This window comes from Carassius gibelio, chromosome A10 (assembly GCF_023724105.1).
Source record: "Carassius gibelio isolate Cgi1373 ecotype wild population from Czech Republic chromosome A10, carGib1.2-hapl.c, whole genome shotgun sequence".
Classification (NCBI taxonomy): Eukaryota; Metazoa; Chordata; class Actinopteri; order Cypriniformes; family Cyprinidae; genus Carassius; species Carassius gibelio.
In genome coordinates, this window is record NC_068380.1 from 7970937 (window position 1) to 7989036 (window position 18100).

The 18100-nt window shown below is 40.0% G+C and overlaps 2 protein-coding genes across 3 annotated transcripts in view; one reads left to right on the top strand and one right to left on the bottom strand.

The window, feature by feature from the left end:
• Positions 1 to 18100, bottom strand: part of LOC128021021 (pleckstrin homology-like domain family B member 2) — a 97797-nt gene that overhangs the window by 29899 nt on the left and 49798 nt on the right. The window lies entirely within an intron of this gene.
• Positions 42 to 17964, top strand: LOC128021020 (telomerase-binding protein EST1A). Of its 2 annotated transcripts, XM_052607880.1 has the most exons (19): positions 42 to 156; positions 1526 to 3671; positions 3806 to 3998; positions 4168 to 4278; positions 4605 to 4711; positions 4900 to 4978; positions 5218 to 5328; positions 5488 to 5700; positions 6467 to 6528; positions 10353 to 10498; positions 10610 to 10726; positions 12988 to 13162; positions 13245 to 13461; positions 14238 to 14405; positions 14547 to 14714; positions 15551 to 15695; positions 15779 to 15996; positions 16165 to 16246; positions 16538 to 17964. In XM_052607880.1, exons 1-19 carry the CDS (start codon positions 66 to 68, stop codon positions 16666 to 16668), a joined length of 4680 nt encoding a protein of 1559 aa, XP_052463840.1. In that variant the 5' UTR covers positions 42 to 65; the 3' UTR covers positions 16669 to 17964. The 2 variants fall into 2 exon arrangements, with proteins under 2 accessions (XP_052463840.1, XP_052463841.1); XM_052607881.1 differs by lacking the exons at positions 42 to 156; positions 1526 to 3671; positions 3806 to 3998; ... (4 more) ...; positions 10353 to 10498; positions 10610 to 10726 and having other exon boundaries at positions 5617 to 5700.

The window sequence follows — 18100 nt, forward strand, 5'->3', positions numbered from 1 at the left end:
ATTTATGCTTTACGGCTTTTTGGCCCTACCATGTCGCCGTGTGTTTTTGTTTGGTTTCGACGAAAATGGCGGACGAGCTGGAAAGGGTACGGATTTCAGCCGCGGAGATACGAGCAGAAGCGTCGAGTTTCACAACACACAGCGACAGTGTAAAAGGTTAGACATTCTCTGAATGTTTAAAACGATCAAAGAAAAGTAGTAGTCCGGGAAAAGCCTTATATTGTCATGTCACGTTAAAGTTATGGTTTAGTTTGCTAACAGCTAACTAGCATAACAGTCAACAGCAGTCTTTTGGTCACTCTCATGTGGGTTGAACTGCGCTTGTTTTGAAAGCATTCAACATCTCTTGTTTTTTTTTTCTGCATTGTATGCAATAATATGCCCTATATTGACACATAACATAAGTGAAATGTGTTTTTATTTGTATAAGGAAATAAATGTGATGCTAACTGTTATACTGGCAAGTGAAGGCGGCAGCTTCTTGAATGACATATTAATTTTAAAGGGAGCCTTTTTAAATAAGATGCTATCCAACTCCAACTCTTTAACTTCATATCATAACGTGATTATTGTCGTCTAAGTGTTTGTTGTCAACTTATATTGCTGGGTTAGCATGCTACATTACACATGCAACAGGTTATTTTCCTCGGATACCATAGCAACAGCAATTTGGCCTTGGATTTTTCGTCAGTAAAAGCTTTATATGTTGTGCTCTATTTCTGTCTAATGTTTATGTAGTATAAATAGCTAAATTTACGACATCGTCCTAATGAAGAGTTTCTCAGCTGAAGGGCCAGGGCCCAGTAGGTGGGCTCAAGATGCCTTAAAATGATTAAAAATAAAACAAAGCATTAAAATAATCCAAAATAATTTTATGTTATTTTAATTCACCCACTTCAATAAATTCCTTAGCTTCATTTATAAAGTGCATATAATTAATCTAAAACAATTTCTGAAATATGTTCATTAAGCACACATGCATTTTCATAATAATTTATATAAAGTAGTTCATTTTAGTTTGTAATTATGTATGTAATTATCGAAAAGCAGTTATAATGATTATTATAATTCTCTTGGGCAACCGAGTCTAATTTTAAAAGTGTAATTTCTAGACTTGGAAAAGTAATGCAAATTAATTGAATGTTATGACACAATGGTCATTTTTTTAATTAATATAGTTTTAAAATATTCTAAAATATTTAATCAGGCAGAAATTGTGAGTAAAGAAATATATGTGACCCTGGACCACAAAACCAGTCTTATGTGTCAATTTTTAGAAAATGAGATTTATACATTGTCTAAAAGCTGAATAAATAAGCTTTCCTTTGATGTATGGCTTATTAGGATTGGATAATATTTGGCATATGCTTATATTAATGAAGTCTTTAATCCTTCTCCATGGGGCTTGTGAATATTGTTGTGGGCATTGGGAGTCTATGAAGTCAGAAAAGTTGAGAACCACTGCCCTTGATGTAATGTACTCTTTGGGCAGTAAAATAATCTGTTTTTGTCAACTTTTTCTTAGAATTGCGAGAGGAGGATAAGAAGCAACTGCAGCGAGACGTTAAATGTCCAGACTTGCATTGGTACAAACCTGACGCTGTCAATCCCTGCAGACATAAAGACAGCGCAGAAGGAGCCAGCTCAGACCCTGTGCATCTACCGGATGATTGTGTTTTTGGTAATGACACCAAAATGCCTGACTGCTCACCTAGCAGTCCTGGATGCTCTCGCGTAAGCACTGGAGAGTTTCCAAATGATCACAGTCAATCTGAAGTAAATTTTAACACTAAAGGACATGTAGGTGTTGTTAACCACCAACTTATGGATGTTAATTCTGTTAAAAGCATTGAAGGAGCTGGTTTGCCCAGGTCACCGAAGCAGTCACGAAAGATGCGTAAACCTGACCGTGAGATATATCAGCCAGGGGGGCGAAGGTCTCAAGTACACAAAGAGACCAGGGTGAGCAAAGAATTAGATGGGGATCGAAAGAGAGGGGAAGAAGTGAGTGTAAAATCTGCTGAAACAATTACTAAGTGTGAGAAAGAGGAAAAGCGTAGAAACAGGCGAGGGAAAGATGGCAGGACAAAACAAGAGTCCAGGGGAACTGTAGACTCCCCAAACAAAAATGAGAATATAGTAGAGAGTGTCACCGGTAAAGTCAGCAGTCTCCATTTAGAATCTGAGGAAAGCAAAGATGGAGCTGGGAAGGATGGTACAAACAGGAGAAAACCTAGTGGGGAAGGGCAAAGAAGCCAAGCAGGTGAAGTGACTGGAGAAGACAAAAAAATGGAGAGGGGTAATGGGAAATCTAGAGCAGGAAGGGAAAAAGGTAACAACCAGGTCTTTGCAAAGAAAGAGGAAGGGGAGGGGGTAGGAAATGGCTCAGAAGCAGATCAACCTGAAGGAAAAAAGCAGAGAAGTGTTGGCGGAAAGGAGGCGAGTCGTGACCAGAACATGAACCATGAAAAACAACAAGGGAACAGGTCAAAAGTGCAAGGAAAACTATCTGATAGAACGGATTCAAATCGAGTCAACTCTGCCTCGAAGCGATACTCTCAGTCAGACATCCGGCGTCCTCGATACCGCACCTACAGCACGAGTTCGGCCAGTAGCGGGACCAGTATGGACGGTCTGGCTGAAGCTGAGAGACTCAGAGGGGAGGGCCATCAGCTGGCCGCACGCACTGCGGAGAGGACCACTGGACAGAAGGAGTTCATCCGAGGGAGCCAGGGCCGCCCAAGGAGACGGACGGCACGGACATTGTCATCCACAGATTCACTGGAGGAAAATGAGGTGTGGGAGAGAGAAGATCGAAGAGGCAGGGTTGCTGACGAAGCCAAGAGAACCCACAAAGGTCCTGAAGGGGGCGGAAAAGGGCAAAGAGCACCTGCATCTAGCGGTCGAGGAGGAATTTTAAGAGTTTCTTTGGATAAGCATTTAAGCGAGGAGCAAGCAAGTCGAAAAAACCCTAGAGGTCGTGGGAGGGGCATCCTAGTGCTTCCTGCCCACACTGATCTAACTTTAACCCCTGAACCTGGGCCTCAGCTTGGAGGAATGAGAGGAGGAATGGGCCTGAGCCGAGGAAGAGGGGGCCGTGGAGGAGGGACAAGACGCCTTTGGGATCCAAATAATCCGGAAAAGAAACCAGCACTGGTATCAAGCCAACAATCCCAGCATGCATCTCTCCAGCAGGCTTTGTACTTGCAGCAGGGTGGATGTGGGCCGCTGCACTTTCTGGACACTGATGACGAGAGCACAGGAAGTCCTCCTGTCCGCCAGGGCGAGTTTTTTCAAAACCAGCAAGCCACTGCCATGGCTTACTACAAATTCCAGAATTCTGACAATCCCTACTGTTATCCGCAATCAACCAAATCCCCGAACACCCCACCACGCTATCCTTACCCATATCACATTCCCTACCAAATTCCTGGCTCTAATGGGATGTACCCTGCCTCTGTGCCACCATTTTATGGACCTTATGGGCAAAGTGGGCCAGGTTATCCCTCTCCAGTGGGATCTGGTCTCACTCCAGAAGAGGCAGAGGTGCAGACGAGAGGAGAGCTGGGAAAGTTGCTCCGTCTGGCTGACAGTCAGGAACTCCAACTCAGTAACCTGTTGTCTCGGGAACGACTGAGCCAGGAGGGTTTGGAGAGGATGGCCCAGCTCAGGTGTGTAATGAATGTTCAACATTGAGCATAAAAAATATTTTTTTGTATTAGAGTTCTCCGCTAATAATGAACATTATTCCAGCCTGATGAATTTTTCCTCCAATGTGTTTATATTTCTTCTATTGTTTTTATAGGGCTGAACTCCTGACGTTGTACGAGCGGGTGATTTTGACAGACATAGAATTCTCCGACTCTCAAAACCTGGATCAGGCTCTGTGGAAGAATGTATTTTACCAAGTGATCGAGAGGTTTAGGCAGCTGCTGAAGGACCAGACGTCAGACACGGCCCCACAGATCAAAACCATGCTGATGACCATTCTAGAAGAGGTAGATATTAAAGTCCTCGTCATTCCAAGAAAATATCACAGTTTTGAGTAATGATCTATTCAAATTGTGAAAAAAGCTTTATATTTTGTTTTATATTATATAGCATAATTCTGTATTATAATCAATTGGTGACAGGATGCTTTGATGAAGTTCTTACTTTTTTCCCTAGGGGACAGCATTCTTTGATTCGCTGCTACAGAAGTTGCAGACTGTATTTCAGTTCAAGCTCGAGGACTATATGGACTGCATGGCTATACGAGCAAGACCCCTACGCAAGACGGTATGCTCCTTCTGTTTAACAATCTTTGGTGTCAGGAGCTTCCGGTATAGAAAGTATATACAGTGCAGACATACATATCATTTAAGGTGATTAAACCACTAGTAATAACGAGAATAGACTAGAGAATAAATTATAAATAATAATATAGTAATAAAATATAGAGAAAGAGATGATGTCAGTAGACAAAAATGTGAATGTGCATATATGCTATTTACAGATGTCCAGTCCTCAGGTGTGTTGGGTTTTCTATTAACAGGCACTTTTATAGTTAGTCTGCTGTTGTTGAGCACACTGAACAAGTGTGAATCCACTTTACCTCGTTGCAGGTGAAGTATGCTCTGATCAGTGCCCAGCGCTGCATGATCTGTCAGGGGGATATCGCGCGTTATCGTGAACAGGCTAGTGACTCTGCTAACTACGGGAAAGCACGCAGGTAATTCTGAAATGACCACGTTAAACAGAAAAGGTTTATTTGACAGCATATTACACTATTTCAGTATACATGCATGTGCTTCTCTTTATCATAGTGTTTTGCTAAATTATAAAATGAATTAGAAATGTAAAAAAAGTTTCAATTAAGTTTTCATATTTGGATGTTAACCTTTTTTTTCTCATGTGCAGTTGGTATCTAAAAGCTCAGCAGATTGCTCCAAAAAACGGGCGACCCTACAACCAGCTGGCCCTACTAGCAGTGTATACAGTGAGACATCAGCATAACATAATTTTTATAAGACAAAGTGTTAGAATATTAACATCTTAATAGAAAATATTAAGACTGCTTAATTGCACTTGTATTCAAATTATAAAATTAAATTTGTATGTTATTTTTACTTATTTGAGGTTTCTCAATTTTAAATCAGTTTTATTTTTCATTACTTGCTTTTTATATTGGTTTATATATGATGACTATTAACATTAGTTCTCCTGTCTCTCGTTTAGAAGCGAAAGCTGGATGCTGTATACTATTACATGCGTAGTCTAGCCGCCAGTAACCCAATCCTCACAGCCAAGGAGAGCCTGATGAGTCTGTTCGAGGAAGCCAAGCGCAAGGTTTGCATGTTAACAAATGCTGCTCCATCAGAATAAATCCGATTTTGTTTCATTTGAGTTTAAATTTAAATATCAATGGCATTATTACCAATATTGGTTGTGCAGCTGTAAAATGTCAGTATTCTTTATTGTCATTTGTGTTCATCTCTTCTAACCAAGGCTGACCAGATTGAATGCAGACGGAAGCAGGAAGTAGATGGAGGAACCCGTGGTCCCCGAGGTCATGTAGGTGGGCGTCGGGGAGAGGACGGCACTCGTGTGGAGGTCTGGATACGTCCCACCGTGCATCTGGGCACTTCTCGTCCGACAGGCAGTGAATCGGGCAAAGACTCTGAGCAGGACGGAGAGCTGGGAGCTCTGAGTCCCAGTGATGTGAGTGCTTATGAAAACGTGTCATTTGCTCTGCTCACAGATAAAACTGTTGGGGGTTATATTACACCATTTTAGGGTGGAAATGTTCAGATTGCTGCCCCCATCCAGATTGTTTCATAGATCACTTAGAAATGACGCATTTTTTTAAAGTAACAACAACCATCAAGAAACAATTAGCAACCTGTTACACTAAAGGAAATAAATATTCCGTTGAGGCACACAAATGTTTCAAAAAGCAGGCACAAACAGGCTCACATATGACACACATGCAAACACCCGCACACATCAGGAGAGCCAAAGAGGTCACGTCGAGTTGTTTATGAGCTGCACAGGATGAGGCTGACTTATGAGTCACCCATCAGTGGCAGAAAAGGGCGTCATTGTGTCGTGATGCAGCCGTCATTTTGGTAACCTTGGATATTTTTCCACGTCAGCATTAAATGCACACTTACACTTTAAGAAAGTTGACATCTTCCACCACACCATTTGTCTTTTGTAAGGGTTAGCACATTGTTTTGAGTCCGCTGCTTCAGGCAATACACTGATTTAATTAAATGAAAGCGATTTAGGTTTATCAGCTAAACAATGTTCTCATCCTGTGGCGAGTTTGTACATTTTCTGATTGTTTTGTTTGCGTGTGGAGTCTTGGTGACTGGGAGAAAACATCAGCTATTTTGTTAATACGATAATCGATTGCTATAATTACAATAATTTTTATAGTTAAATTACCCTTTTTTCTTACATTTTTCTGTCCTTTTCTTTACAGCTCAACAAGAGGTTTATTTTGAGTTTCCTGCATACTCATGGAAAGCTCTTCACTAAAGTAGGGTAAGTCTTAATGTCAACAGATCTATTGCAAACATCCGTTTTTACTGCGTTGCTTCGCTGTTAATTTGACCTTTGACATTGGTCATCATCTAGAATCAACTCTCTCATATTGAGAGTTCAAATGGCTGATTTTAGAACAGATCCTAGTTAATGTATAGGTCCTTCTCAAAAAATTAGCATATTGTGATAAAAGTTCATTATTTTCCATAATGTAATGATAAAAGTTTAACTTTCATATATTTTAGATTGATTGCATACCAACTGAAATATTTCAGGTCTTTTATTGTTTTAATACTGATGATTTTGGCATACAGCTCATGAAAACCTCAAATTCCTATCTCAAAAAATTAGCATATTTCATCCGACCAATATAAGAAAAGTGTTTTTAATACAAAAAAAGTCAACCTTCAAATAATGATGTTCAGTTATGCACTCAATACTTGGTCGGGAATCCTTTTGCAGAAATGACTGCTTCAATGCGGCGTGGCATGGAGGCAATCAGCCTGTGGCACTGCTAAGGAGTTATGGAGGCCCAGGATGCTTCGATAGCGGCCTTAAAGGGGGGGTGAAATGCTCGTTTTCACTCAATATCCTGTTAATCATGAGTACCTATAGAGTAGTACTGCATCCTTCATAACTCCAAAAAGTATTTAGTTTTATTATATTCATAAGAGAAAGATAGTCTGTACCGATTTTTCGCGGAAAAACACGACCTGTGACGTGTGGGCGGAGCTAAAGAATCATGAGCGCCAGTAGGCTTTATGGGGAAGTCGTGGCCTAATGGTTAGAGGGTTGGACTCCCAATCGAAGGGTTGTGAGTTCTAGTCTCGGGCCAGACGGAATTGTGGGTGGGGGGAGTGCACGAACAGCTCTCTCTCCACCTTCAGTACCACGACTTAGGTGCCCTTGAGCAAGGCATCGAACCCCCAACTGCTCCCCGGGCGCCGCAGCAAAAATGGCTTCCCACTGCTCCGGGTGTGTGCTCTGTGTGTGTGTGTGTGTGTGTGTTCACTGCTCTGTGTGTGTGCATTTCGGATGGGTTAAATGCAGAGCACAAATTCTGAGTATGGGTCACCATACTTGGCTGAATGTCACTTCACTTCACTTCACTTCACTTTACTTTTGCGTTGAGAGCGTTTGGAAGTTTACCGTGAGGAAAAAAAAACATCATCCAAAACAAGCCATGGCTAACAGTCAGATTCAGCGTATATTTATGATCCAGAATCAGATCCAGAGGCTGAAACTGAACGAGAGCAGCAGCAGCGACTCGCTCCGAGCGGGGCTCGAACCCGGGTCTCCGATGGGAGGCGGACGCACTAACAAGGAGGCAGAGATATTTTAAGCAGTTTTACTCACCGCCTGCGGTTCCAACACACGATCGTGACCCTTTTTCGTTGGGATTGCATCATCCTTAAGAAATAAACGATACGCAAATCCGTCGTCAAACTGGGCCTTGTTTGTAAAACAAGCATCTTCGAAATGCAGGGAACAAACAAAAACACTTGCACAACCTCGTTGATGCTCTGTAAAAATAAACTCCATCCACTGGTCCCTTAATGCTGTTTTTTTTTTGGTAATCTGTGCAGGGTTGTCTTGCCCTGGCAACCAAAAACACACTTCTTTTGTGACTTTTCGCGACGCTCTCGCTCTGATCAGAGAATGTCTCTGCTCTGCTCTATGGGAGCGCGCGCTCTTCTGGCAGACGTGCCCTTAGGACCCATATAAGGTAATTCCGCTCCATCCAACGTCACACAGAGCCATACTCAAAAAAAACTTTCCGAAACTTGTGACAAACCGGAAGGAGTATTTTGGGAACAAAAATACTCCTTCAAACGTACAACTTAATTTTTTAAACTTTGTCCATGTTTAGCATGGGAATCCAACTCTTTAACAGTGTAAAAAACTCAGTATGCATGAAATAGCATTTCACCCCCCCCTTTAAGCTCATCCAGATTGTTGGATCTTGCGTCTATCAACTTTCTCTTCACAATATCCCACAGATTCTCTATGGGCTTCAGGTCAGGAGAGTTGGCAGGCCAATTGAGCACAGTAATACCATGGTCAGTAAACCATTTAACAGTGGTTTTGGCACTGTGAGCAGGTGCCAGGTCGTGCTGAAAAACAAAATCTTCATCTCCATAAAGCTTTTCAGCAGATGGAAGCATGAAGTACTCCAAAATCTCCTGATAGCTAGCTGCATTGACCCTTCCCCTGATAAAACACAGTGGACCAACACCAGCAGCTGACATGGCACCCCAGACCATCACTGACTGTGGGTACATGACACTGGACTTCAGGCATTTTGACATTTCCTTCTCCCCAGTCTTCCTCCAGACCCTGGCACCTTGATTTCCAAATTACATGCAAAATTTGCTTTCATCCGAAAAAAGTACTTTGGACCACTGAGCAACAGTCCAGTGCTGCTTCTCTGTAGCCCATTTCCTGCACACGCCTGTGCACGGTGGCTCTGGATGTTTCTACTCCAGACTCAGTCCACTGCTTCCGCAGGTCCCCCAAGGTCTGGAATCGGTCCTTCTCCACAATCTTCCTCAGGGTCCGGTCACCTCTTCTCGTTGTGCAGCATTTTCTGCCACACTTTTTCCTTCCCACGGACTTCCCACTGAGGTGCCTTGATACAGCACTCTGGGAACAGCCTATTCGTTCAGAAATTTCTTTCTGTGTCTTACGTTCTCGCTTGAGGGTGTCAATGATTGCCTTCTGGACAGCAGTCAGGTCGGCAGTCTTACCCATGATTTGCAGTTTTGAGTAATGAACCAGGCTGAAGTTTTTAAAAGCCTCAGGAATCTTTTGCAGGTGTTTAGAGTTAATTAGTTAATTCAGATGATTAGGTTAATAGCTCGTTTAGAGAACCTTTTCATGATATGCTAATTTTTTGAGATAGGAATTTTGGGTTTTCATGAGCTGTATGCCAAAATCATCAGTATTAAAACAATAAAAAACCTGAAATATTTCAGTTGGTTTGCAATGAATCTAAAATATATGAAAGTTTAATTTTTATCATTACATTATGGAAAATAACGAACTTTTATCACTATATGCAAATTTTTTGAGAAGGACATGTATAGGAAGCAACAGCTCCTGAAAGGATTGTTTTTGGATCTGAACAAGTCAAGCTACAACATTGACTTATATTTGATTGGAATGCAATCTTTTATTATATTAGGCAATTGTTTTATTCAGAAAGCTAATTAATGTTTAAAAATATTTTTTTTCCCCGTTAAATTAAGAAATAACATATGACATGTAGGGATGGCCATTTTTTTTTTAATTATTGGATTCACTCATGCTACAGCTGCACTTACCTGCATTTGTGAATGCAGAGGTGGACAGCTGTATTTCTTCAGTCGACTGCTGTTTGGATTTCATGTGATTTTTTTTTTTTTTTTTTTTTTTTTTTTTTTATTGTGATGGTGATATATGGTTTCGCTGATTCATTTGATCAAAAATAATTCCATTTTGTAATATCATTTAGCAAGATCATTTTGATCGAAGTAACTTCACGAGGCAGGCGATGATATTCTGTGATCAAATACAATTAACACATTCCACAACACCACCCAGTGCATTTAGTTATAACTGACTTTTAGTATGCATGCTTAGAATTTTTCCCTGCATTTATTCCCAGCAAAGCAATATGTAGTAAATTTCAAACTGTATTTTATTTTTCTAATAATGATTACAGAACAAAAAGTAAACTATTTGTGCACACCCCTTATAAAATGCTGGTAAATACAACAAAAAAAATAATTTCTATTAATAATATTCTGTACTCGTTTGCATAACGTATCATGATTGGTCTTCAGGATGGAGAGTTTTCCTGCTGTAGCGAGTCGAGTGTTGCAGGAGTTTCGGGCCCTCCTCCAGCACAGCCCCTCCCCTCTCGGCAGCACACGCATGTTGCAGATCATCACTATTAACATGTTCATCATCCATAACGCACAGATCAGAGGTAAAACTACAACACTACCAGTGGCTAGAGAGCCAGTCTGGTCCTTTTGAAAAGAACCTCTCTTTCTTCTCACTTTTGCTCTGCCTCTCAACCTTTCTCTCTTTCTCGTAGCTGAAGGGCAGGGTGAAACTCGGTCTGTATTGGAGGAGCAGACCATATCTCTTGGTTTAGCTATGTTTGGTCTCCTTGTGCAACGTTGCACTGAACTCCTTCAAGAAACACCTCCTGGTGAGTCGACAATGGGTGTGTTTCAAGACAACCCTCTACACACACCTTGGCAATATAATCGCCATTGGCCTGTACATTTTTAATATATATATATATATATATATATATATATATATATATATATATATATATATATATATATATATATATATATATATATATATATATATATTAGGGCTGCCCTCGACTCAATTTTTCTGGTCGTCTAGTAGCCATTTATTTTAAGCATTAGTTGACAAATCACGTTAATGAATAAACCATTTAAATAATGCTAATGGGCCTTTATTTGCATACATAGCCGAATAAGTGCTCATGTGCATGCATAAAGCTTGCCACAGCACACCGACAGAAGTAATCATGATGAAAGTGTCAGGGAAAAACAGTAAGATTAAACTAGGGGTGTGCACGAATAGTTAAACACAGTTTAAGATATTTTAGATTTAGTCCGAGAGCTCTCAGTCCCTCCATTGAAACTGTGTGTACGGTATACTGTTGATGTCCAGAAAAGTAAGAAAAACATGATCAAAGTAGTCCATGTGACATCAGAGGGTCAGTTAGAATATTTTGAATCATCGAAAATAAGCAGTTTTTGTAAAAAAATAGGGTAACAATTGCGTCATAACCAGCGACTCTGTCGCACAGTAGAGAAATTACTGTATGGACAGGAGAAGACGCTCGCAGGCAATCTTTTACTGTCTATGAGGCTATCGGAGGGATGTGGAGGCATGAAGTCAAGGGAGAAGCTCATAGAGAGTCCATAAAAGCAACGGGACAAAATTATTCAACAACGTCTGCAAGATTCGGTGAATGATTCAGATTTCTCTTGGCACAGCGGTTAGAAGACTTACAGGTTGCTCACCTGGCATTTACGTCATCAAGCTCAGTTTGAGTCTGCGCAGTATGCCCGACCCCCAAGAAGTGCGTGTTTCTAATTGACTTCACTTGTCTCCGTTGAATCCAATGGGGTCACTGTGTCCATTTCTTTTACTGTCTATACATAATCCAGCATATGACATTTGCATTGAACATTCGTTTTTTTTTCTCATCGCTGTTGTTGTAATGTCTGGGAAGCCAGAATGCGCATCCATCAACAGAAACATATATTAGCTGAACCCTCTTTGTTTTACGTCCTATTTATAGCAAACCATATATATATATATATATATATATATATATATATATATATATATATACCGTATTTTCTGGACTATAAGTCACACTTTTTTTCAAAGTTTGGCTGGTCCTGTGACTTATAGTCAGGTGCGACTTATCAAAATTAATTTGACATGAACTAAGAGAAATGAACTAAGACATGAACCAAGAGAGACATTACCGTCTACAGCCGCGAGAGGGCGCTCTATGGTGCTCAGTGCTCCTGTAGTCTACACTGAAGACATAGAGCGCCCTCTCACGGCCGTAGATGGTAATATTTTCTTTTGGTTCATGAAAAATGTATTATATATATATATATATATATATATATATATATATATATATATATATATATATATATATGTATGTGTATATATATATGTGTGTATATGTGTATATATATATATATATATATATATATATATATATATATATATATATATATATATATATATATATATAATGTATGTGTGTGTGTGTGTGTGTGTGTGTATATATGTGTATGTATGTATATATATATATATATATATATATATATATATATATATATATATATATATATATATATATATATATATATATAAAACACAAAGTATGTAACAAAGTATATAACATGTAGCTCGTCAAATCAACATTGTATGTATTTTTGTGTGTGTGTGAGAAACTGTGCTCTCAGCAAAGCAACGGCGAGTCATGCGCATTCACACTAGAGTTTACGGTATGTCAAAAACAGGTGTGCTGCGCATCCTTTGAGATGAATTGAAAAAAATCACAGATCGCTTGATGGAGATTCAAACTGAAGTGCTCAGTCAGAGTGTTCGCAAGTGAAAATATGTCTGTGCTAAACTTATGCTTAGCCTTCAACTCACACACTGGCGAGTAAAATTGAAGAATTAATTTGCCAATGGCTAATGTTAGACATCATATAGTCGCACAGAGTGAAGATTAAGTCTCATATGTGAGTTATTTAGTCAATGTAGATGGTTGCAAAAGCTTGTTTGGTGCCTATGTAGACAGCATTAAATCATTCTGGGTAAAAATCTCAGTGTTTGTGACCTCTATGCAGCTTTGTCTGATTTTTTTGCTCTCTCTTTTTTCCCCTCTGCCAGAGCCCATCCCAGCAGAAGAGCTGGGGGAGTTTGAAGAAATGGACGAGGAGGAGGGGATGGTGCGGGTGTCTGTCTTCCCTCCTGACCTCAGAGAGCTGCTCCCCAGCATGAAGGTCTGGTCTGACTGGATGCTCGGCCACCCAGACAAGTGGAACCCTCCTCCCTGCAGTATTCAGTGAGTCCTGCTTGAGTTACGATCACAGGGCCATGTTGATTTGAAACTGATCTGAGTAATATGGTACTGTGTGTGTTTCTAGGGGGGCTCCAGACGTGTGGCAGTGTCTTGCAAATCTGTGCAACTCTTTGGCACACGTGTATCATGGTGAGGTTCTGTTGTATAAAGCTGATGTAGATGGAGAAGGAGATGAGGAACTCAGAGTCCTACAGCTGGAGGAAGACAAAATGCTCTCTGGCTTTGTCCCACTGCTAGCTGCCCCACAGGAAGCCTGCTATATAGACCAAGGAACAGATAAGGTCAGTACTGTACACACCTATGGATTGTATATATATAAAAAAAATAGGGCTGTCAATATCAGATACAATCTTTTTTTTTTTTATGAGTTCACCAATCATGTTAAAGTAAAAAATTATATCTAGATTAATTCTATCTACATGTATTTTATCAACTGAATTAACTATTAATATATTATGCCCAAATGACTTTTTTATTTTTATATTGAATTTTATATTTTTATATAGTCTACTTGGTCCATTATCGCCTGCTAGGTGGACAATATAACAAATTTAGGACTGTCAGTAGGTAACAATAATTTAGAATGGGTGGATAATATTAGGGCTCCCAGTAGATAAAAAAAAAAGGATTATTATTTCTTAATTTACCATATTTTTAATTTGTTGTTTTTTTTAATCCAAGTTGCCAAAATTGGAAATTGTATTTTAGATTTAATTTTACAGGTGCATCTCAGTTAATAAGAATGTTGTGGAACAAAAAATTTAAGTAATTCAACTCAAATTGTGAAACTCGTATTAAATAAATATCACTGTGAATTGGTGGGTTTTTGTTAAATGTGAACCAAAATTATCACAATTTAATTCAATAATTTGAGATGCACCTGTAGATTTTATTTGCTCCATTCAGTGTTAATGCATTAATAATTATTTTGAGCAAAGAAAACTGGTCTATAATAATCAGTTTAATTAATGATTACATTTTTTGACAAAACATTTACTCTAATAAATCAAATTTAGTAGCAGTAGTTATCTCAGACCTGAATGTTTTTATTTTGTAGGCTATAGCAGCTGACTGTAAGAGAGTGACCGTTCTGAAGTACTTCCTGGAAGCTCTGTGTGGGCAGGAAGAGCCACTGCTGGCTTTTAAAGGAGGAAAGTATATTTCCATGGCAACACCTCCTACACCCAGCGTAAAAAAAGAGAACAAGATGCAAATGCAAGAACAGGTATAGTGAACCTCTCATTATTAATGAAAGAAAGTTTGATCTGTTTTTTTATTGCTTATCAAATATTTCGAGATATCTTTTTTTCTAGTCGTCACTCAACATAATCTAGGCAGAGCACTGCTAATTTCCCTGTTTTCTCAGGAGGATGATGTCATAGTGGAGGAATCGTCTCTCTCTGCATCAGAAGGGGAGATCGATGGAGAGATGGAAGGAGACGGAAGTGAGGATGATATCAGAGAGCTGAGGGCACGACGTCACGCTCTCACACACAAGCTGGCACAGCAGCAGAAACGGCTGGATAAGATACAGGTATCTCCAGATGCCATCTTTATATGTACTAGGGGTTGAACGGCTTTTTTGAAGTCAACATTTATGTGATGAAAGTCGAGTCGACATCGACTAGTCACTGATGATGTCATTAATTAGCAAATAACACCTTGTTCATAGCTATGGCAAATGACACAGCACTGCTATACATAGCTATTGCTCCTATAACAGCTTGTTTTTATCAGTTGTTTTGTCTTTGGGTTGCTATATTTTTCACAGGTTTCTGCTCGTTCTAAATCCGATAAGGATAAAGTAGCACAGTATTTATATGAATGCATTAGTGATAGAGCGGTTGCATGTGTGAAATAATTCTACCTCGCAGCTTCTCTCTACTAATAGTGAACCTGTGGGTTTTACTTACAAAGAAATATATGCTAGAACGTTTTAGTTTCTAAGCTAATTTATTGAGAAATCACAGAAAACACTAACAGTGTTAACATTTCCGCACTACTGAATGATTCTGTGCGCCACTGTCTGAAGCCTGTGTGTATGTATTAAAACAGCGCAGCAGTTTAAAATGTGCATTCTTTCATTCAGTTTCGAGCATCGAGTTGGTATAATCACGCAAATCTTTGAAGCACTTTCGGAATATGTATTTAGTTGTCATATTAACTGTTTGGAAACAGCGTAAATGTGGAATTCAAGGATTTCTTACCCTGTTGCGCCCTCTATAGGACCAGTGCAGAGAATTAAAGTCGACTGCTCTGTGCAACCCCTAGTCTGTACACCTCATCTACTTTTTACACGTTAGTGTTTCTTGCACCAGAATATTTAGCTAATGATAAAGAGCTGAGCAAGTGTCTGTTTCTGTTCTCCAGGCTGTTCTGCAGACAGGTGGGCAGCTGGAGATTGAGATCAGGCCACTCTATCTGGTCCCGGACACAAACGGCTTCATAGATCATCTGGAGGGCCTGAGAAAGCTTCTGTCCTGTGGGACGTACATCCTGGTTGTGCCTCTTATTGGTGAGACTCTCTTTGATAATTAAAATACACACAAATGTTTCACTCTTCTTGTCCATTAACGTTTCTCTTTGTCATTGTGACAGTGATCACAGAGTTGGACGGTCTGGCTAAAGGGCAGGACAGTCGTGAGGGGATCAGTAATGGTGCCCATGCCCGACAGGTGCAGGAAAGAGCCAGAGCAGCAGTCATATTTCTGGAAAAAGCATTTGAAGCTAGAGATCCCTGCATCAGAGCGCTCACCAGCAGAGGAAACACACTGGAGTCCATTGCCTTCCGCAGTGAGGACACGTCTGGACAAAAGGTCTGTGTATTTCTTCCCCTTTGTGGAAATAGGTTGGCAGTAAAATATGGCTTCCTCATTAACCTGCAACTCTAGTGTGAAGAATCCCTTGAGAAGTTCAGAAATGCACTTTAAAAAGACTTTAAACTATTTTTGAGCCACCCACTTATTATGCGTCTGTCTCCCCAGGGCAACAACGATGATGTCATCCTGGCCTGCTGTCTGCACTACTGTCAGGACAAAGCCAAGGGCTTCATGCCTGCTGAGAGAAGTCAGTTCACTTACTTGTACTTGTTAAGGGCCAATCACACGGGGCGCGCTTTTGAACTCCATCTGAATTTATTTCTGATTATTAATCCATTCACAAATTTTTACTCAGCCTCTCAAGCCATCCAAGATGTGGATGAGTTTGTTTCTTCATGGGACCAGATTAGGACAAATTTAACATTACATCACTTGCTCACCAATGGATCCTCTTTAGTCAATGGGTGCCGTCAGAATGAGTGTCCAAACAGCTGATAAAAACATTACTCTTTTCTGACTCTCGTTTTGTATTCTCCAGATGGGTCAGTCAGGTTGTGCAGAGAGGTGGTCTTGCTCACAGATGACCGCAACCTGCGAGTCAAAGCTCTCACACGTAATGTGCCTGTCCGGGACATCCCAGCGTTCCTGATCTGGGCTCAAGTGGGCTGAACCACAGACTGACCTACCGCTGTACAAACCAGTCATCTTCCACTGCGAAAGTTGGAGATGAAGAAATGGTGTCACACAGAGAGGATGAGTATAAAGGGGAAACATACTACAAGCTTTTTGTCAAACCGAGCGGAGTGACGCATCATGCCACTTTACAAGAAAGAAATGAGTATTTTCCCCTTAAAACGCAGCGTGCATAGACAACCCGCTTACTACTTGAGGGTGAGATAGACAAGATTGGAGGGGGATGAAACTTAGCTGATTCGGGGGTTGATTAAAGTACAGGATGAAGAGGAAGCACGTGGGGTGTACGTGTGAGAGAGAAACCAGCAGTTGTGCTGTTTAGAGTGAAGGCTTGTAGTGATTGTGTGGAGTCACATGTCCTGCGGATGCGCTAATTCCAGCGCTTCAGCCGCTCTCAAAAGGCCTGTGATGGCGGGAGCTCCAGTAGGGGACGCCATGAGGCGGTCTCACTTTCCACTTCAGTGGCACATGAGGCCCTGATTGTGTTTTCATTGCCTTTGTGCATGCTTGGTTTGCTTTAAGCATGATTGTTTTAAAGATCTTACGATTTTTACCTGCTTATTTAAGTTTGCATTGCAGTTTTGACTTCAGTTTGGAGTGTCAGTTTCTTGTAATAGGTAACATGGTTTAGTTGTAACACACTCATAATGGTTTGATCTCCTGTAGTAGCATCTTTATAAGTGTGAATCCAAGTCCGAATATATCTGCTGTTCAAGTAAATGCTGAAGTAATGAATGTGATCACATTAGTTTTAATACAGAAGAATCAGGTTTAGTTTGAGATAAACAAGGGTTTCACCATATTGGCTTTGACAACTTTAAATTTGATATTATTGAAAGTTACCACAAAGTTTAGCTGTCTCTGAATGGACATCTGCATTCTTTTTTTTTTTAAGGTAGCGTTAACAGAAAAAAACGTCATTTAGTTTCCCGTTTTCCCCCCAAAGACGACAACTTGTATGAACAAGTGGGTTATTTAGATACCGATCACAACCATCAAGAAGAAAACTCCCATACTTTATAGTGTCTTGGAAATGTTTTCAGATGTTCTGTGCAATTAATTTCATCTTTAGTGGTTTGTCTGTGCTTGCATTTTAGTGCTTTTATTTTTTTTTCATTTCCAGAGCTTAAGTATTGTCGTTCTTACGGGACCTGGTGTCATCCTGTTACAGGCTGTTTGTTCTAATGCTCAAATATCATTCACCTCTGATTACAAGTCTTCTTCATTTGTTTTTAATGTTGTCGACTTCATTAAAACTAATTTCTGAGTTAATCATTTGTGTGATTTAAGATCAGCATCCCATTTTTATCTGATGTCATTTGAGATCAAATATCAGCACTGACAACTTTGTGTTTAAATGAAAGTCAAAGGATGGTTGATTGGTTTCAAATTCAATTCACTGATGATT